This window comes from Lontra canadensis, unplaced genomic scaffold (assembly GCF_010015895.1).
Source record: "Lontra canadensis isolate GAN:19392208 unplaced genomic scaffold, GSC_riverotter_1.0 scaffold19, whole genome shotgun sequence".
In the NCBI taxonomy this organism is placed as follows: domain Eukaryota; kingdom Metazoa; phylum Chordata; class Mammalia; order Carnivora; family Mustelidae; genus Lontra; species Lontra canadensis.
In genome coordinates this window covers 21,808,064-21,829,605 of record NW_022631013.1, presented here as the reverse complement: position 1 = coordinate 21,829,605, position 21,542 = coordinate 21,808,064, and the positions used below count along the sequence as shown (strand labels likewise).

The window sequence follows — 21,542 nt, the reverse complement described above, 5'->3', positions numbered from 1 at the left end:
AGGGACACACTGCCCATAAGCCAAATCTGGCCTTCCCTCTTTTTGTACATAAAGTTTTATTAGAACACATCTGTGTCCATTTATCTACATAGTGCTTATGGCTACTTTCACATTACAATGGCACAGTTGAATAGCTGTAACAGAGACGGTATGGGTCACAAAGCTGGAAATATTTTCTATCTGGCCCTTTCCAGGAAAAGTTGGCCAATCCCTGATTTGTGTAGAAATGGACCAGTATCAGTCTCATAAAAGAGTCTCTTCTAGTGAATAGATTATGTTAAAATCCTGGTGGGTAAAATTTTGAGGAAGAATAGAAAATGTTATTAATCCATGAGTTTTATTGGTCAGTTTTATCCTATAGCTTCTCTGAATTTGGATTTCACTGCAACCAAACACTAGGGAGATATGGAGAACAAGCTCGCCCACTCTGGGGTCCATGATTGTATATTGTTTGGTTGTATATTGTTTGCTTGGTTCTGTAAACAGGTGACCACTTGAGTATTGCGACTCCTCTCCACCTCTGCTACACTGTCTCCTCCTGAGGGTTGGAAAGGCTTATGCTCTGTTTCAACCTTCGGTTTCCCACCCTACAGAAGATCTTGTTATGCACGGAACAAGGGCAATGTTTAAAACACTTCATCAAGGTAGATCTCTTCTTCTTGCAGAACGTATCAGAAAATTTCTGTTAAAGCAGTCCATGAGATTTCATCTTTAGAATGTTTGCCTTTTGAACTTGACTCTTAAATGGAAATGAAAGAAATGTGCCCTCCTAATTTGGTTCTGTGGAGTTAGTTAGACATAAGAGACTCAATACAGTTAACTGGATTGAAAACTGTGATGTCTCCAAGAAATCCTTGGTCATTCAAAAGAAGTTAGTATTTAATATGTACCTACAGCTAACTGCTTCCATCAGAAAATTATGGGACAGTACCAGCAGCATATCCACAAATACAAAGAGAGCCCTGAGAAGATCACAAATAGAAGAGTTACCAGAGTAGAAGGTTGGGCCAGTAAAAGTCAGTTTTCAGAGACAAAGTCAGAGGCTCACAGAGAGAAGCAGACAGGGAGGAAATCCTTCCAAGCTCCCAGGAGAGCCTATTCAAAGGCACTGGGAGTGGAAATGCAGAAGTTAGATGCTGGGGGGTGGAGAGGGATAGCAAGCACAGAGATAGTAGCACGCATCGGTATTATATGCTAGCAAAGCCACTCTGGAATGGGGGTAAACTCAGCACGTAATGCAAGAGACTTTGCTATGACAAGAAGTGCCTACAGTTCTTTAGTGAGAGGTATCTGGCTAAAAATGTGCTTATCAAGCATTACTCTAGAGTTTAGAATAGAAAAGCCAACTGAAAAATTCTAACAGAAAAAAACAATCACAAAGCTCCTTATAACATTTTTCTTCTGATTCCTAACAGTGAAGACTTCTCCACTGGGTGGACTGTACCAAGACCTATACCATAAAGAGAGAAAGGTGTCATGACCATAGTAGGTTCATGGCGTTCTCCCTAGGTTATCATTAGGGCATAGACTAAAGAACTATGTCATCCTCATTCACCTTATTTATTTTATCCCTGTTCTTAGTGTCTCATTTTTGCTTTAAACGCAGCATAGTAGCTAATTCCTAAAGCAGGCAATTCCATGCAGCATAACTGGGTAGACAGAAAAACAAAAATAATCCATTCTTTGGGGGACATTCAAGGGAGGAAAATAATGAAATGTCACCGCTGGCCTGACTTTGTATTAAGGAAATAGCTCAATTTCCAATGACATGGCCACCGCCTGTGTACCATGCAGCTTCTAGACCTCACCACATCTCTTAACTCAACTAGGCTATTCTAGCTTCTTTGTTATGTTACAGAGGTGTGTGTCCATGTATTTTTCTGTCCTGAAAGCAGAGACTGGGGAAAAAAGTGTGATAAAACCCAGTCCTACATTTTCTATGGCAGGAGAAGGAACTCAGTAAACACAAACACAGCAGAGCACTTCCTTTTGTTGACAACCTTACGATCTCCCCTTAATGCATTGTTTAGAATAGCAATTACGTGTCATTTCCCATTATCCTACAAACATAACCACCGCTGCACAGCCATCGCTCTTTCTTCCAAAAAACCAATCACGGAGAATCTAGAAAGGATTCGCGTGCTGGTGAGACATGTCAAGACGGACAGCCCAGAGCCCAAGAGCTCTGTTTATGTACAGAACAGGTGTGTGGCGAAATCACCCCTCCACCTTCTCATTTCTGCCTTCCTGGCTCCCCTCCCTCCCTTGCAGCGGTTCCCTCTGGGTTGGGAGGGAAAGCAGCTTTGGAAGAACCTTCTTTTTCATCCAGTTTCCTCCTGCCAGAGAAGACTGGCTTGCTCTCAAGACTGCAAGCATTTGACCACGGCACACAGCAGTGAGCATGTCAACCAGTTTTATTCCCATCCCTTGCTAGGGAATCGGAAAGCCAAGGACACACTGGTGATTTCCCTGGTTTTATAGCTCTCTACTCCCCCCAGGCCTGCAACACATTTTTGGTGCTAGTGTTCATAGTGTCCTGGCATCTGCAGTGTGGGAAACCCGAAATGAGAGCCAACAGCCCCAGAGCTTCTCCCTATTAAAATGTGCAATTGGATTTCACATGCGTGTTTCAAACACCATTCAAGGCATGATTTACAGGCTACCGTCTAGCCCCACAGCTGTTTTTTCATCCCCCAGACTTAGTCGTTTCTAGGAATCCACCATTAGCTCCCTAGCGAATAGTCCTCCCAATTTCAACCTCTTCAGTCATTCCTGGGCATCCAAAGCTACACAAGACCTATGGGAAGGACTCAAGAAAATGTTTATTAAACAAAAATCTACGATTCTTTCCACGGAATTATTCACTCATGAGAACAGCCCATTTGATGCCTTCTTTCTGTTTACCTACCTTCTAATGAAGCGTTCCCCTCCCCCCATCAAATTAAACCAATCACTGCTGACCCATTGATAAAGGTTATTTATATACATTAAAACCAGCGCAAGTCCACTGACCTCTGTGTGGGCCTCACTAGTTGCCACCCAGGGCTTTCACAGTTGCTGAGTCCTTTCTATAGAAGGGAAAAGAAAACACTTCTACATATTGCAAATTATCTTCCTGTGGCTGACTAAAGACAGACCCTCTGTGTGTTCAGCAGAGAGTTAACATTCTACTATCGTGTTTCCACGACCACCCACCCCAAGGTCCCAACCTCGTCTCACTTTTAAGACTCTGACATCACTCCTGAAAAGCTTAGAACTCAGGCTTAGGGTTATGTTTGGTTCAAACCCAGCTGACAATATCTTCTCAATATTTGGTTTTAAGCTGTCAGAGGACCAGTATTGGTACTGTGTTTGTATAGGATTCTTCTGTACAGAGCACAGTCCTTGGCAGAGTATGGACACTGGGGGAGTGAGTGGTCCGTAGGAGTCCCCTGCCCTGTGACTGAGGCCCACTCTTCAAGGGAGGAGAGCAAAGGAAAAAGAAATAAAGGTCTGACATGGAGAGAAATGTCCCAGGAAGAGCCCTTGCTGGAAATGGTGTGTGGATGCATCGATTTCACCCAAATGGCTCTGCAGGTGTAGCTTCCCATTTCAGAAGAAAGCAATTAATTAAAAATCATATGAATAAAGATGTTATAATCCACATCAAATGACATTTTGCCCTTTGTTGCTCTATGCCCATCTTTTCCAATGAACAGCATCTCAAGGTGCAAAGAGAACATCCTGTCCCCTTCTGCATAGGCTCCCTGCCCCACCCCATCCTCCCAGCTCTGAGACTCGAAGTCTCCCCAGAAAACAACAACGCACACCTGGCTTCCTCCCACACTTTGAACTATTACACTACAGTCGAGGAGATCCACTTTGTTACAAGCCACAGTCAAAATAACAAGCCTTTCTTGTTGAGTCAAAGTCCTTTAGGACAAGAATACCGGAAAGTAAGGAGCTCTTGTGTTTTACATAGTTTTTGACGGCTGGAAAGGCAAGGCCACCAAGTTCCCTAACTCAGTAAAGGCAGCTTTAGCCTTGGGACTCGCCTTCCCTTCTCCTCCCACAGCTATCTCTTTGCAGACCTCAGGAAGGAAGATTACTCATTTACTCTGGATAATCTGATAATCAGGCCATGTTGACATGCTGAGCTGTCAAATCTTCAGGTTACCTGAAGAGGCTCTCTTTTTAAACCCTTACATTAAAAATAACCCCAAATTCACACTTTTTATCAATGGCCCCCAAGGCCAAAATTGTTAAGGATGAGAATTGCAGCAGTAAAATGACCATTTATTCAATACCCATCATGTGTCAGACATTTTCTCTTTACTCTCTCCAGATAGTTGGTGGAGACAGTATCATTATGTGCCTTTTCTCTTTACTCTCTCCAGATAGTTGGTGGAGACAGTATCATCATCCAAGCCTACATGAGTGTGGAAGCCACGAATGCCCGGGAAAATACAACTGGCATCGACAGAAGTCAGACTCAAAGCCAATCCTCTGTTGCCAAGAGCCCATGAAGTTTCCTTCCAGTCCACTAAACTCCTCCCAAGAACAGAACAGTAGACCTCAGGAACAGTGTGTTCCCAGGCTGGGAAGAACTTGAGCTGGTAGGAGATGTCTGGTGACTGTAGGGGCAGGGAAGGGAGCAGCTCTGGGGTTTTCCAGACCCCTGAGAATCTGTACACTTCCTTCTGTCCTAAGCACCTGATTTCTGCAATCCCCAGAGGCAAGATGAGCAGTTAAAACACTTCTGCTTCTTGGTCTGGTCAAAACAATAAGCTGTCCTTTGGCTTACTATGTCACACCTGCCACTTCCCCACAACTGGGGGACACTGCCAGCGAGGAGACCCCTCCATGGCTCTCTGCATTTCTGAAGCTCCAAACCTTGGCAGTTAAACCCTCTTCTCAGCTGCCGCTTCCTCATCAACCTTTGGCTACCAGAAATCATAACATGACCCCTAAATTGCAACAGGATCAGAGAGACTTGCCCCCCATCCCCTTCCGTCTCCTCCTCTGAATTCTGTGTAGCGTGGTATGCCCCCACCAGACTCTTCATGCCACATGTTTTTTTGTTCTTCAGGTTTGTTTTTAAGAACACAGACTATAAATAACTAAGTAAACAAAGAAATAAACCTGCCTGGTATCCTATCTACTTTCCTGCTCACAACCACACGGGAGACTCCAACACTAGTCCATTCACACGGAGTACTCTTTCCATGAGCGACGCTCACACGGTCCAGAGAGACATTTCGGCCACGGCACCAGACAGTCACCAAGGGCCCCTCACCCTCCCACTCCAATGTCTATAGCGTTTCACCTTTCCACATTTCTTCCTTCACTTGAACCGTCGTGGTTTTGTATTAGGTTTTCCTCTGGGAAGAATGACTGGCAGTTAATCCCAGCCCCGCTCCACCCTGGGTGGTGAGCTAGCACTCGCAAGCCCCTCATTACCATTAGAGTCTTCTACTTCTTCGGCGGGGGTAGCTTTCTGGGAGGAGTGGTGAGCATGGGAGGAGAGCAGACTGACAATTCGTGGCCTGGGGAGGGTCAGGGCTTTTCCGTGGACCTTGAGGGAGTGTTCCTTCAACTGGCTGATTGTCATGGTGGAAAATGAGCACCAAGAACACTTGTAGGCATGTTCACCTGGAAGAAGATGGCGGTAAGGGGCAGAACGGGAAAGGAGGGAAGGGTATAAGGTGGGGTGGAAAACAAAATGGCATAGTTAATTCACACAAGAGATGAAGTACAGTTAATTCACGCAAGAGATGCGACTTCTGAAGTTTCAGGGTCTAAGAAGCCTCACAGACCAGCTACCCACCCCTTCCCACAACCACAATGCTCCTCTGGGACTGAAACTCTTCCATGAGCTCCATAATCAGGTGATCTGGTCCCTTTTCATTTCATGCTTTACTTACAGGGACAAACCCATGCATGGATTCCTCAACAGGGAGTGAAACTGAATGTCTATGATCCCTCCTTCAGAAAGGGTTCCAGTCTCTCATTCTCTCTCTCTCTCTTTCCACTAGAAATGACCACGTCGGCTTTCATTCAAGGATGCTTTTTATCATCTGCAGAATATAATATGCTTAATTCTTATTTCAAGGGCCTATCCGTGGCTTTCCAAGCACAGGGTAACTAAGTGCAAACTCCATTGTGCTATTTTCATTCTCTGCGTCTTTGCTGACTATACACCTCCTTGATTCCACACATCCTAGTTTGTTTTTTCTGGACCAGTTCACAAACCTCAGCATAAAACTCCATGCCCCTATCTAATCAATAGTGCAGAGAAATGGGTAAAAGTAAGTCATTTTTTTTTTAAATCAAGAGAGAGTTATATATGTATAAGCACGTGTGTATCTCCAATATTCTTTGATAAACAGGACATTTCAGTAAAAGTAGGCACTTTTATTTTAATTATTTTTTTATACCATGGAAACACAGTGACCAAATGAGACTATGGTTCACCTTTGCCCGAAGTCAGCTTTTAAATTAAGTGCATTTTAAAAAGCCAAACTGTGAAATGGACATGCTTATGTTGTGGGACAAACACTGGTTTGATCGACTCAGAAAGCAATTTTGCTTTTTCTAACCAAAGGATGTGAATCCTCATGCTTGCAGCTCAGTATCTGCACCGCTCCAACCTGATACTAAGAAAATATCCTTTAACATACAGGGTTTCCAGCCATAAGGAAATGATTAAGTAAATATGGACCAGCTTCCTGATGAATGGTAATTCATTAAAATAAATTCTTAAATAATATAAAAAATAACAGAAAATAAAATAGTGATCTTCAGAAAAACAAATAGAAAGGCACGATATATTTTTGACTCACTTATAATCACAACTGTTAAAAATAATTGTAGAGGCCATGGTTGAAAGGAAGTGTTATCAAACGTGAACAACAGTGGTCTTTAGAGAATAAGATTATGGGGTGACTGACTCTTATTTCTTCTTTCATTTCCAAATTTCCTCTAACGAGCAGGTTGGTTTTTTTTTTGGTTGTTTTTTGTTTTTTTTTTTACATTTCTTTTTAAGGCGAAATTTTAAAACCAGAGGTAAGGAAAGAGAAGGAAATAGAGGGGAAAAAAGGAGCAGAAAGGCCCTTCAGCAAGGAAAGTTTCGCGGGCCAGTGAGGGGGACCTGTGGACAGAGCCGCGGAGCAGGAATGAGAAGGTAAACCTCTGTGCTTGCTCTGACCCAGCTGAGATGGGTTGTTCCCCGCCCAACCTTGAAAATGACTCAATGTCTTCACATGCGAGGTGAGTGCAGCAACCCAGATTCTGCACTCAGCCTCCGCGTTGCCACTGATGATTCCCAGAGCACGTACTTCCAAGAAGGCCTTGAAGAGAAACTTGAGTGACGCAACACACTACAGCCCAAGATGGAAGAGAAGTTCAAAGTCAGACGACCCCGACCAGAACCTCAGTCAGTCCCCAGCTATTATCTGGGAGTCCGGATAATGCCCGGTTGTCAACACTGGTAACTATTACTATAATAAATATGGATATATAGAATATCATTTACCATGTAACATAGAAATACACATATCAATATATATTAATCATTGTATAGAATACCACGGCCCTTCTTATTCCATTTTTAAGTTTTTTAATGCAAGTCTGGCTGCATGAAGCTGGTTAGGTAGTGGCAAGTAGCACAACATGAGAAAGAATTCAAATCCAGATATTATTTGATTTGTCTATGTGACTTTTACCCTTTAAAATAAAACAATCCACATAGCATAGACAAGATGACACAAGTGTTTTGGAAAACGTACTGGCTTTTTGCAAGCCAAGCTGCTCTCAAGTGACTGAATGCCATGCCACAGACAGCAAGGTTCCCAGGTGTGCAGAGAAACAAATTCTGGCATTCCACCTCTCTTTATGGATGCTTCCTTCTCACCAACCAGTGAGCATAGAAGGACCGTGTGCGTGGTCACCTCACTGCCCTGGAGTCTCCAGGCAGCCTCTGGTACTTTCTTAAACTCCTTCACACAAGGCCAAATCATTTACCCAACTCCTCTTGCTAACAGCGCTTTGGCCAAGGTGGAGATCTGTGAGAAAGACTCCCCAGGATGCTGTCCCAGCTGAAGAATTTACAATATGCACACATGTCACAAAAGAGCGGTCTGAACCCTGAAGGTTCTTACTCCATAGCTTCAGTAGACTTTTCCTGAAAGTATAAAAATACGAACAGAAGTCTAGAACCAGTCTCCCCATCCCATCATGCCCAGTGGGGCTGGGAACAGCTGGATGGCTTCAGGAGTTTTATTCCATGAGGCCAGTTCGACAGGACCCAACACCAGGAAAGCTGGTTAAAACCTCGGAGAGGGACTCTAACTAAGGGTGTATGTGCAGTCATGAGAAATCTTGCATGTCTTAGGGACTCTGTCCCTTTGAACTTCCTCAAGATTATACTTTCATTTTAGTTGGGAATTATCTTCAGTAGATGCTAACAGTTCATGCATTTCCATTAGAAAGGCCAGGTAGGAGCACCTGCGTGGCTCAGTCAGTTAAACCTTCGGCTTGGGTCATGATCCCAGGGTCCTGGTTCAAGCCCTGCATCGGGCTCCCTGATCAGCAGGGGAGTCTGTTTCTCCCTCTCCCTTTGCCCCTCCCCCTGCTCATGCTCTCTCTGTCTCTCTCTCTCAAATAAATAAATAAATAAAAATCTTAAAAAAAAAAAAAGGCTAGGTAATTTAGAAATTCCTATAAGAAACCAACCAAACAAACAAAAAACAGGGGTGCCTGGGTGGCTCAGTTGTTAAGCATCTTCCTTCAGCTCAGGTCATGATCCCAGGGTCCTGGGATCAAGTCCCGCATCGGGCTCCCTGCTCAGCAGAAAGCCTGCTTCTGCCTCTTCCACTCTCCTTGCTTGTGTTCCCTCTCTCGCTGTGTCTCTTTCTGGCAAATACATAAATAAAATCTTTAAACAACAACAACAACAACAACAGAAACAAAGCCTGTTAGTAGAACATCTCAACTATGACTTAGGTGACATGGGCTTGGTCACCTTTGGCTTATTTTGGCTTCAGGTTATTCTATAATTTTTCTTTATGTTTTTTCATTAGATTAAAATATAAATAAATAAGCAACCAAGTCAAGAATAACTTCTTCTCATGTGCGGGATAAGAGACTTTGACTTTCGCTCAGGGAAGACCATAGGATTTCAAATCCAGAGGACTCCTGCATCAGGAAGGCCAACTCACCAGCGTGAGCCTTGAGTATGTGTGTTTTCAGCCGGCTGTTATAGGAGGACTTGAAGGAGCAGAGTTTGCACCGGAATGGTTTATGGTGTCCATGGTGGGTTTGCATATGGCGATCCAAGCTTGATGGAAAAGAAAAATAGAGAGAGAAACAGGACAGGATTAACAATTACATATATTTTTTCTCCCTGCCCTTTTCTAGCAATCCCACTTCTAAGCTGCTCAAAGTCATTTTGCTCAACAATGGTGCTTACCCAAACCAAAAACAACAATGACAAAAATGACAAGAGTGGTCATGCCTACTTGAAAGGGAGGGGCTCAAGGAAACAAGATAGCAAGAGACTTTTTGGATTGAAATACATGGCAGTGGGAACATTTTCCCTTCCCTGGAAGCATGTATAATCAGAAGAGGGCATCTAAAGAGAAAAGATGAAATACCAGGGCATGAAAGTTTTCTGCCAAGGTGGTGAGGAGTGCCTATCAAATAGTCCCTTAATTTATTAAAAAAAAAAAAAAAAAAAAAGGGAAGTAGAGAAATTTTGCATTTAGAAAGGGCTTTCTTTTTAAATCTCAACTCTGTATTCATGGTGAACACTCAGGAGGGGAAGGGAAATTCCAAGGTAGTTGAGCTACTTGCAATGGGCTGTCACGTCTCCAACATCTTTATAAATATGGAGGCAACTGGAAGGTAGGTTTCAAAGAAGTCTTGTGATCCAAAGGCCACTTATCCCTTCTGATAAACACTACCATGTTTGCTGTACCTCAGTCTTCCAGAGCAACTTATAAAGAAGTTATTTAATTATGGTGAACTCCCAGTATTTCCTAATAATTAGTAGTCTAAAAAATAATAAATCTCCCAAACAAGGTGTGGGAAGGTGTTCTAATTTGAATCGGTACCTCAGAGAACTAGATTCCATTCTAAATGACTCATCTGGGAATGGTGTTGCTTACCATTTAAATACACAATGTTTTGAGCTCCAAAGCTGCACTTTCAATCACCTCCTCACATCTCCCTCTGGGTGTCCTTCAGCTTTCTTAAATTCAACCAGCCCTTAAACAAAACCATCAGTACCGCCCCCCCGCCACCTCCAAACAGCCACTTTTCCTCCTTTCCTTGCTTTCTTCCTTCTTTCCTTCCACCATTCTCAGTCAACCAGACGGAACACCTGGGTATTATCTGTCCTCTACTTTGTCTCTCATCCCTCATCCCCTATATTATAGTCAATTTTTCCAAATCACTAAGATCCTACTTCTTTCAACCATTCCCAAAGTTCCATTCTAACTTCTTGGATTACCTACTATTACTGCCTCCTAATTGGTTTCTCTCGTCTTTTTTTTTTTTTTTGTCAACTCAAGAGCATGAGCTATGGAGTGAGACTGCCTGGGTTCAAATCCCAGCTATTGCTTATAAACCAAATGGCCTGGGCAAGTTACATAAATAAACCTCCTCACCTTTCTAATCCACAAAATGGAGACATAGTGGGACTGTACCTCACAGGGCTGACTTAAGAATGATAAGAGATAATACTTGAAGGCGCTTAGCACACTGCCTGACACATAGTAGGTCTTAATAAATGTTAGCAATTATGATGACTCTACTCATTTCAGAGTCTTCCTTTTGCTGGTAATGTAAATTAAAACGTCTTAATTCTGCATTCAAAGACTCCAAATATGGTCTCTACTCAAGTCTTCGTACTCTATCTTCCCCTATTCTTTTACATATACCTTAAAGATTAGTCAGACTAGACCACCAGCCGGGCGCCCACCAGCTACATGCTCCATTCCATGGGCTTATGCTCTCATCCCTTACACCATGTTGTACGCCCATTCCAAACTATACAAGTCCTGTCTTTGACTTTTTTTTTTTTTTTTAAGATTTTATTTATTTATTTATTTGACTGACAGAGATCACAAGTAGGCAGAGAAGCAGGCAGAGAGGGGGAAGCAGGTCCCTGCTGAGCAGGGAGCCTGATGCAGGGCTCCACCCCAGGACCCTGGGATCATGACCTGAGTGGAAGGCAGAGGCTTAACTCACTGAGCCACCCAGGCGCCCCCTGTCTTCCGACTTTAAGACCTGATTCAAATGCTCCCTACTCCATAAAACCTTCTCAATTCTTCCACAGTGGGTGTCACATTACCCTTCTCTGAAATTTCATAGCATTTTACTGTACATTTTTGAAAGATATGTGCCTTGTTTTGCCTCATTTGTGTGCTTGCTTTATTTATAACTCCCCTAGCCCGTAAATTCCCTTAGCTCCCTGACCATGGCCTCTTCATCTTTATACGCCCCTCATATCCCCCAAGTCCCCAGCACACTGCCTAGCACGGGTGTGTCCATTTATTCACAGGGATCTGCCGAGCCTCTACTGGGTGTCAGGAAGCAGGACAGATGCTGGGGAATACATACTTCTTAAACTGATGAGAACTACACAAGCTTTACGTCGGCGCACAGATCTGACAACAAAGATGAGACATTAGTCTTCGTAGAATTCAGGATCTGTAACCCATCCTACCCTCTGGACAAGCATTGCCTCCTTCCGGCTTTCAACAACTATCCAGCACTTTATCTTTTTAAGAAGCAACCAACCCAACATTTACTTTCAATCATCCTAAAGATAAACAGCATGTCAGTCTTCTAATCAGTCACCTCCATCCAAGATGGTGGCACACATTGCTCATAGCGTATCCCTCTCAGACAGTTCAGAGAAAGGCAATAAAAGGTGGTTTCTTCTCGGAACCACCCCCCTTCCCATCACCCCCAAATGCCAGTCACAATACTCCAAATCCATGACTCCAAAGCTGTGATTGGCCTCGGGCAGCTCCTTCCACTCAACCTCCCTTTACTTCAAAAGCACCTCTTGGCATCAGGAACCTCCTTACTTTTCAAGGTCTTTTTAAGAAACATCTCAAGCAATGGTTCTTTGGTCACAACAGGGAATGAATAGTCCTAATTTTACCTCCATAGACCCTCAATTTCCTAAATGGAACTTTACTTCCTCAAATGACAATGAGGTTCTGGATGAATGTTTGACGGATAACACCAATAAATTCCTCTACTTTCTAGTCTTTTGTAAATCTGAGCAAGGCCTCTAAAATAGCCACTTGTGAAAAAGACCTGTATTTGCCACGTCTAATGTTAAGTAACCTGGGGCTCTTAGCCCCATTTGACAGACGGGGTGACTGAGGTTCAAGGTAACCTAAGCAGCAGGCGAAAGCCCTCAGTGGGGCTCTTGGACACCTCCACCCACCCCCCACCTCGCTACCCCCCAACCCCTGCTCCAGCTCAGCTGCCTCCCGCTAGGACACCTCCCTCCTCCCTGCCTGCGGGCATGCAACAGCACTTACTTGTGCCTGAAAGCAGAAACAAAGGAGCAATACTGGCAGCTGTACTTGTCCTCGCGGGTAAACATGGCCAGGGCCAGATGGCTCCTCTCATGAGAACGCAGCCCCTGCATGGACATCAGGACTCTGTCACATTGACTACAATGGTATCCCCCCGGCCGGGTTTCATCCTCCAACATTCCATCAAGCAAGCAGTGTTCACCATCCACCCGGTCCACCAGGGTGCCACTGGCATCTTTGGCGACTTCCAATCCATCCAGGAACAAGTGGGAAGGGTCTTCGGCCTCCTGCTAAGAGAACCACACACACACACATGCCCCACCAACAAAATAAATATCCATCATCATCGTCTTCAGCATTCCTCCTCTCCCTTCATTCTCCCAAACTCATCAGCATCTCCAGTTCAAGCTTCCTCCCCTGCCTCTCCAGCTCCCCCTAGAGGGAGGGCAAACCCGCCTGCCATGCAGTGGTGGTGATGTGAAGGCAACATGTCTGGGCACGGGCTGCCACTGCCTGGGAAACACGAGAGAGAGGCTCTCCCACTGTGAAGATCATTCACTCATTTTGCTCCCATCTTAGAAAGAAAATTCAAATTGCCATCCCACCTGAACTCACACAAAGCAGGGTTAGGGTTATGGCTCAGAGAAAAGTAAAGGAAGGAAGAAGAAAACACAGCAGAGAGGTTTGGGCATCTAGGAGCCAGCGTGGGCCATCCTTGGGAAATGAAGGAAAGGGAAGGACCCTGCCCTTTGCCACCCATGCTCCTCCCCACCCTGCGTATGGTGACTTAACCCACTGAATGGGAGGCTGCTGTATGATCCACTGAAAAACTTGAGGAGCCCGAGTTTAAGATACCCGTGTTTGGAGGTGACTCCTTGGGTTACTGATTACACACGAAGAACTGCTCTATCTCCCTCGACTGACTCCAGGAAACAAGCCTGGGACACACTGTGGTGGCACGGAAGAGGCTGACTGCCGCTGCCCCCAGGGGCCACTGTTCTGCTGGGAGCCAGAGGGGCTTCTGTCTTCAGCGAAGGAAAGCAGAGACTTTATGTCCATATTACATGGGCAAAAACAGGTCACCAGATGGAGAAAGGCCAATAACGAAAACACATTCACGTATCTAGAGAGAAATAGCCAAGCCCCGAACTAACTAACTTCTCTGCTCAAAAATCAGTGCTTAGCCATATCCTGGAAGGCAGGTCCCCGAAACTGTGGCTGCTCTCAGGATTATGACGTCCAAAACAGGCAGCCTAATCGAAGCTGGGGCAGGGAGAGAAGACACCGGTCAGCGACATATAGGTAAAAAGGGGATAAAGGAGCCAAATTAGGGCAAGGGGTTCTTGGGGCCTACTGTGACTCAAAGGCCCATAGTTTTAGATTTCATGTGTCTCACGCTCCTCAGAGGACCCAGGATAAGAAGTAAAAGATCCTCCTGGGCTCTCTGCACCATCAGCAGGATGAGAACAGTAAGAAGTCAGGCAGTGGGAGGAGCAGAAGATGATGGGAACAGGACCCACTTGATTCCTCTCAAGAGCTCGGGCAACTTGGAAGAGCGTAACACCTAACGGCACTACATGCAGAACAGAAGGGCGACCCAAAGCCTCCTGTCCCGAGAGGCCCGGATCTTCCGTTTCCACCAAACTATCCGCGTGGAAGGGAACCAGATCGAAACACGACCGGGTCGAGACACGAAAGATGAAGAGGGTCCAACCTGCAAAAAAATCAAAACAAGCCAGACCGATCCAAGCGCAGCTCAGGAATGCCCACATCCTGGGACGCCCTTTCCTGAGCTGCTTTGCGCAACGGTGGGGGGTGGGGGCTGTGGGGGGGGGGGGTTAATCAGTGACTCCAGCGGCTCACACACCTGACCGCTCATCCACACCTCCCCCCTCCCCGACTCTCACCTTCACGGCGGCGGACACGGCGGGGACGCTGCCATACTGGACGTGCTTCCGCAGGTGGTTGCAGATGGCTCGGAGCGTCGGGTGCACTTCCACACAGAATTTACACTTGTAGCCCACCACCTTCCTCTCCTTGATCTTTGGCACCTCTTCTAAGTGACCAAAAGGCTGGTAAAATACAGTGGTAGCCATCAGTACTCCGAGCCCTCCCTCGCACGCCGGCGTTTACGCTTGTCGCTTACTAGCGGACTTTATTTCAAAGTGGATTAGCAGGTTAGAAACCAAGGGAGAGATACGGCTGTGTGTTTACAGAACGAGGTCGTCAGAGCCGTGGCGCGCTGCCTGCCACGCAAAAGTCTCCGGAACCCACACATGTTACGACTTGTGAGGAGAGCAGAGTTCTGTGGAGAAGCGTCATGGTCACGGCCACCGCGTCGGGTGGTTTTCAAAGCAGTGTCAACCACGCAGGTGAAACGTTGCATAGCTACGCCATTAGTGAACGTCTTGACCAGGAAAAATAACCAAACAAAAAAACCCCAAAACCGAAAACCAACCAATCAGACAAATCTACTCCTGGAGATGGTAGGTTCCTGTAGCAGACACTGCGGACCAGCACCACGGCTGACACCAAGAGACGGCCCACAGCTGCCTTAGAAAGAGAGCGAGCGGCGTCGTGCAACGGGGCCTCACGTAAGGCTACTTGGCGGAAGGAGATACAGAGAAACCACCCCGGCCCTCCCCGGGGGAGCCTTGGGATTGTGGGAGGGAGGGGAGCGGGGCCGTGGAGGAGGGCGAGCCTAGGATGGGGGGCTAATCAAGCTCGAAACGTTTAATTGACTTATGGAGCTCTCTGGCAAAGCTAAGTCACTAGGAAGCCTGTAGCAGTTTGGCTGGCAACGAAGAAGTGCGTGTGGGCACCAGTGATGAGAGGCCTCCTGGGGGAAGGGAAATCAAAACATAGCCTTACCCTCTCTTGTTTGAAATCTGCAAAAGCACCATCTGCATATTTCTGCTTGCTCAAAAGCTGTTTCCTCCTCTCCTGACGTTTGGCACGCTTCTGGAATTCCTCATTGTGAACGTTCAAGTGTGAGGTCAGCTCCGCTGTGCTTTGCAGTTTGCTATCACAGTGCTTACACTGGTAGGCGGGGCTCTGCAGGCGGGGGCCGCCGCCCAGGATGACGAAGTCCCTCTTGAGGTCCCGGCTGTGGTGGTCGGTGTAGTGCATGCACAGCAGCTCGGCCGTGCTGAAGGACAGCTTGAAGCACCTGACGCAGCGGAACGGGAGCCACTCGGTCTCCGCAGCTTCGCTTCCCTCCACCTCGGCCTTCTCGAAGCTGCCTCTCTCCTCCTCTTCCATCAGCACCGGCTTCTCGTGCTCGTCCGCGTAGACGGCCGTGAAATAGCCGCCCAGCTTGCTGGCGTGCTGCTTCTTCGGGAACACCCCCGGGTGGCGCTTCATGTAGTGGGACACGATGCCCTTCTTGCTGAAGGACTGGAAGGAGCACAGCGAGCACTTTTTCTTCTCCACGGCCCGCCGCAGCTCCTCGCTGAGCTGCGGGGAGTCATCCTTGGGCGGGGAAGGGATGATCACCTTGTTGGGCTTGTCGCTGATGGTCCGGGAGGCGGCCAGGCAGTGGGTGTAGTAGGCGTCGATGTCGTGGCGCTTCTGGTAGTGGGCCGCCAGCCCCTTGCGGATGGGGTTGGTGTAGGCGCACAGGGCGCACTTGAAGAGGTTGTTCTTGCCCTCTGGCTGGGCGCGGACGTTGTTGTGCTTGATGCGGTAGTGCCTGGCGATGCCCTTCCTCGTGGAACAGAAGTACTTGCAGAGCTGACACCGGAACACAGTGTGGGAGACCAGATGCGAGGCTGAGAAGTGCGACGTGGACATGGGCTCCTCTCCCACGTCCTCCTCAGCAGCGGATACCTGGGAGGGGCTCACTTCCGTGGCCATCTCGGGCTCCAGGGAGACCGGCAGCTTCGGGGGCGACGGGGAAAAGACGTCGAATTCGGGCTGATTGTGGTACTTCTCGTAATGGATCTTGAGCTTCTCCAGCGTGCCGTGCGTGTAGGGACACAGTTTGCAACGGTAGGCGCCGTAGCCTTGCTTGAAGATCCTGCTCGTCTCCTCCACGTCGTTCTGGGCTATGTCCGCGGACTGCTCCACATCGTGCACGAAGTCCTCGGCGGTCACCTTGATGGCCGGGTGGCGCTTCTGGTAGTGCGTCAGGACGCCGTGGATGCGGGTGTTGATGTAGGGGCAGTGTCTGCATTTGTACACGGCGCCGGGGTTGATGTCGATGTCCTGGGCAAAGTCGGCAGCCTTCACCTTCATGCCGGGGTGCTTCTTTCCGTAGTGGGTGAGCAGGCCATGCAGGTTGTTGTACTCAGACTGGCAAACTGTGCACTGGTACGGGGTGGACGAGATGGCCGGGTTGGCCGAGGCCAGCTGGATGCTCTTCTCTGGGGAGAGCCTCGGGTCGTCTGGGCACTCTGCGTCCTGCTCGGGGAGTGGAGTGGGCAAGCTGTTTTCACAATTCACGGGACCCACCAGCTCTTCGGCGGAGGGGGGGAGGGGATTCTCGATGGCATCTTTCTCCTTGATGATATCCAGCAGCACCGACTCATCACCATTCATCGCCCAGGGATGGAATGCCTGGTAGTGATTGGTGATGTCCCAGATGGACATGGCCTCAAAGACACAGTCTCTGCATCGGTACGTTTTGGCTTCTGTGGGCAGCGCGAGGGAGGGAGGGGACGGGTCTGGCCCAGCCCAGAGTTTGGTAGCCATGTAAGTGTAGTCAACGTAATGCTCTGGATGCCTCCTCTGGTAATGCAGGAGCAGACCGTTGGGCTCTGTGTGCGAATAGATGCACCACTCGCAGTGGTAGCCAGCTTCTATCAAGCCATCAAGGAATGCCCACCGCATGATGGACGTGACTGTGGCCTTCAGGGCAGGGTGGTCTTTCTTGATATGCTTCCTCAGTGCATAGAAGTAGGGGGAGGTATACGAGCACTGCCTACACTTGAGCGCTCGAAGTTTCGCTTTGTCCCGCTCCACGCTGGAGGGGGCCATGAGCACACAGCTGGCAGGCTTCTTCTGGTTCCGGTCACAGAGGCTTCGGATGGTGGCCGTGTGCTGCCGGATCACATCTGCATTGGCCTTGAAGTCTCGGTGCTTCTTCTGATAGTGAATGAGGACACCCTTGACTGTCCGGTTCCCATAATCACAGTGCTGGCAAAAGAACATCTCGTTCTCCACAGGAGGGCCATCTCGCTCAGAGCTGCTGCGGTTCAGCTGTTGCATGGGGGCGGGTGGCCGAGGGGAGCCTTGGGGCCCCTCAGACCCTCTCATCATTGCAGCTGTGGGAGGAGCCTGTCTGATATATTTGGCAGTGACCTTTATTTCTGGGTGTCTTTTCTGGTAGTGGACAAGCACTCCCACAACTGACCGATTGCTGTAGGAACAGTGTTTGCAGTAGTAAAGCTCAGTACTGAGGTCTGGTGGCGGGGGTTGTGGGGGGGGTGGGGAACCCATGTTGGACATTTTGGGAGACATTGGAGCACCCACCTCAAATGATAATTGAGAAAGGGCAGAGCCCCTGTCCACAGACACCATTCGCATGGTTTTCTGGATCCTAAAGTAGGAAGCCTTTTCTTCCGGGTGTTTCTTCTGATAATGAACCAAGACAGAATGCATGTTGGGGCTTGCAAACGAGCAAACGTCACAATCGTAAACGACAACAGTGTTAACTGAGGGGTCCTTCTGATTTTCACATTCTGGAGTATAGGTCTTTGAAGGAGTGTTTTTATTAAATGTAGCCGGCAGACCGCCACCGCGAGCCACGGGAGTGGAAGTCGCCATGCTCTTGGGGGCTGAATTCAGAATCTCCCTCAGTGTCTGAGATTCCGTATTCAGCCCTTCCTGCTGCTCCACGACATAGCTGGAAAATATCATCGCGTTGTTGATCTTGACTGTGGGATGCATTCTTTGGTAATGCGGCATCAGGCTTCGGACGTTCGGGCTCGTGTAGGAACAAAACCGACACCGGTAGATCAGGTCCGAATGGTCGAAGTTGAGTACATTCATGGCTTCTGGGTGGTGTTCACCGTAATGCTGCTGCAGGTCTTCAAAGTTGGTGTAGTCAATGTAGCATTCCAGGCACCTGTACACGGCACTGTGGTCGTTGGGGTCCAAGATGTACCGAAAGCTGAACTTGATATAAGGGTGCATCCGTTGGTAGTGGGTGCTGACACTCCGGGCTGATTTGTTGTTAAAGTCACAGTGTTTGCAATAATAAAGCCGTCCAGAGTCACCAAAGTCTGTGTTCTCGTTACTGTGCTCTGTCCCATAGATGGGAGTCTGGGTGTTCAGCAGAGCAGTACTGGAAACCTGGTGGTCTTTCATATTGGCCGAGGAGCCATAGTAATCCTCTTCGTCTTCAGAAAGGGTGAGCTCAATTTCCGCCCCGTTGGTGGCGTTGTAGTCGTGGGCGACGCTTCTGAAGCTGGGCTCCTTTTGGGGCTCGCCGGCGTCTCTCGCCCAGATCTGCTGGGCCGAGAAGGATGTGGACACCTCCATGACCGGCTCTATGGGCTCTTCCTCCCTGTCCAACTCGACCTCTATCTCCACTTCGTTGTCTTCCTCTTCCTCCTCGTCGTCCTCCACGTTGATCACCGCGTCCTCCTGCTGCTTTGTCTGGTTGATTTTGCTCTGCAGGTTGCTTGCAATCTCGTCGATCCTCGTTCTCTTCTTCACGGGCGACAGATCGAGGGGAAAGTCGTTGGCGAGCTTCCTAGAGGCCTTAGCTACAAAATTGTTCTTGGAGGACAACCCAAGAATTGAGGTCTGACTTTTCTTCACAGTGTTGCTGGAAGAGGGGTGGCTGTCTGTCTCACTCTCCAACGGCAGGCTTGAGGGCTGCCCCTCGAATTTTGGCAAGTTGTCGCAGAACGAGTGCTTGTGCTGCTGATGGACCCGTAGCCCTTTCAGAGTCGTGGTGGAGTAATTACACATGGTGCATTTGTAAGGGTGTAGGGGTGGGGCTGGCACAGGCGGCTGGGGCGGCTGCACTGGCGGGGGCTGGGGCTGCGGCTGGGCTGGCACCTGGTGGGGCGGCTGTAGCTGCGGTGGCTGCGGCTGGGACGGCGGTGGGGGTGGCGGTGGCGGCGGGGGTGGCGGCTGTTGCTGCTGCAGGGGATCCAACAGGACCCCCGGCTTTCTGCCGTTGACGCTCGAGCTCTCATAAGACACGACACCTTCGTTCAGGGAAGCAGAAAGGCTCTCGCTCTGGGAATTCACAGCATCCCAATCTGACGTTGTACCCGTGTGACACTGCTTGTGAGCCCCAAGCTTCAACGAGCTCTTGCAAGTAAATGGACATTCATCACATTTGTAGACGGCGGTCTTTCCGGACAAATGGATGTTTTCTATGTGACGGGAGATGCTACGTCGATGCATAGTGAGGAAGGGACAGAAGGGGCACTGGAACCTATTCATGAACCTTCTAAACGGAATCCCCTTGGTCTCCAGCAACTTGTTGCCGTCCGAGCCCATCAGCTGCTCTGCAGATATGCCTGACGTCTGGTGATCCATGGCATTCAAGCCGTTCTCGCTATCTAGCTCGTTCAACTCTTCATCAGAACTGGAGTCATTCAGCATGCTGTTGGTTTCCAGGTCAGCAGAGGAATTGGTCATGTCAGCCATGCCATAACGCGATCTCTCCGCCAAGTTAACAAGGCCAGAGTTGTGAGGGGACTTCGGCTTCATCTGAGGGTAAGACATGGGTGGAAACTTGGAAGCGGACGAAGAATTGGGTCTCATGATGGAGTTACTGACGGAGCCCCGGAAGTTGGAGACGTTGGCGCTGGGCATCTCCCGGCTTGCAGCATTCATGGACAGATAGGTGGAGTTGGAAGTGGGGCTGGGGGTGCTTTTGTTCTGCACATCGGGGAGGTTAGTCCCTTCTTGCTGCTGGCGGAGGCTGGAAAGGATCTTGACCATGCTGCGATGCTTCTTCATCATGTGATCACACCAGCGCTCCCGGCGGGGGGTCTGGTAGCTGCACCACTCACAGCAAAAGTTGCCTCGAGACTTGGTCAAAGGCTTGACCATGGACTCTAAGATGCTGCGCTCCACGACCTCTGCTGGCAGTTCCTTGCAGGGGTCTTGCAGGGACACGGGTGGGACCACAGGGTCTGGCATTGGAGCAGGGGCAGGGAGGGGAGCAGTGGTCTCCTTCAAATTGTTTTTGTGATACATCTTCTGGTGCTTAATTATTCTCGCCCTCCTCGGTGACTTGTATGTGCAAAACTGGCAAGAGAAGACCTTTCCAAATCCCTCATGCATCATGATATTATAATTTAAGGATCCTGGGACAGGGGGGCCCGCCGAACTCCCTTCAGCTTGAGCTCCGTGGACCTTCCTTGTGTGTTCGATGAGGAGATTTTTTGACCTGAAGTAGCGTACGCAGAACTTGCATTGAAAAAACTTGTTTGTTGGTTTGGGATTAGGGGCAATATGCTGACCGTAATATCCTGGACTGTGGCCATAGTAGCTTCCGGTCCCCAATGCAGTTGCATTTTGACCTAAAGAGAAAGCACGAGGTAAGTGAGAATAGAAAAGCAAACAAAAGAGATTAAGAAATTTCATCATGCAAATCAATTTTTCTTTTCAACTGTTCTTCATTAATAAACATCACATTCGAAAGTCCTAATAACATCTCCAGATGAGGCCCTGAAGAGTATTAATGAAGCATTAATGAACACACACATAGCGCTTCTCACAGATGAAAACGCAGTGTTCAGCTTTAGAGACGATACTCACTTCATCTCCACTAACGTGCCCTAGGGCTATAAAAAGATGCATTTCCCATACTGCGACATTCATCCCAGAATTCTACAAGGTACTATCCTGTTCTCCAAATTGAAAGGAAACTAAGAGACATAAAGGAAGCTAAAAGGACAATAACATAGGACACTCAGGTAGAGAAACATGACGCCCTAATTGCAAAGACGGCTCGCAGAGAGCAAGGAACTCTGAAGAAGCCACACGTGCCAAGAACCATGGCTACAGGCTAAAACTAGAGAAGCGCCATGAAACAGA

At 48.1% G+C, this 21,542-nt stretch overlaps 1 protein-coding gene across 11 annotated transcripts in view; it reads right to left on the bottom strand.

Moving 5' to 3' along the window:
• The window catches only part of ZNF462 (zinc finger protein 462), a 144,282-nt gene that overhangs the window by 60,726 nt on the left and 62,014 nt on the right, over positions 1-21,542 (bottom strand). For 7 of the 11 annotated variants that reach the window (XR_004383044.1, XR_004383043.1, XM_032860780.1 and 4 more), the window contains exons 3-7: positions 15,408-21,025; positions 14,444-14,608; positions 12,540-12,826; positions 9,198-9,316; positions 5,440-5,631 (exon numbers count right to left, since the gene is read on the bottom strand). Coding sequence is in view for 9 of the 11 variants with exons in the window: in XM_032860780.1 (XP_032716671.1) it covers positions 5,440-5,631; positions 9,198-9,316; positions 12,540-12,826; positions 14,444-14,608; positions 15,408-21,025 (6,381 nt within the window). In the remaining 2 variants the exon portion in view is untranslated. Of the gene's footprint in view, positions 1-5,439; positions 5,632-9,197; positions 9,317-12,539; positions 12,827-13,842; positions 14,251-14,443; positions 14,609-15,407; positions 21,026-21,542 lie in introns of those variants that run through there. The other 4 variants (XM_032860781.1, XM_032860782.1, XM_032860784.1 and 1 more) reach the window with 4 other exon arrangements.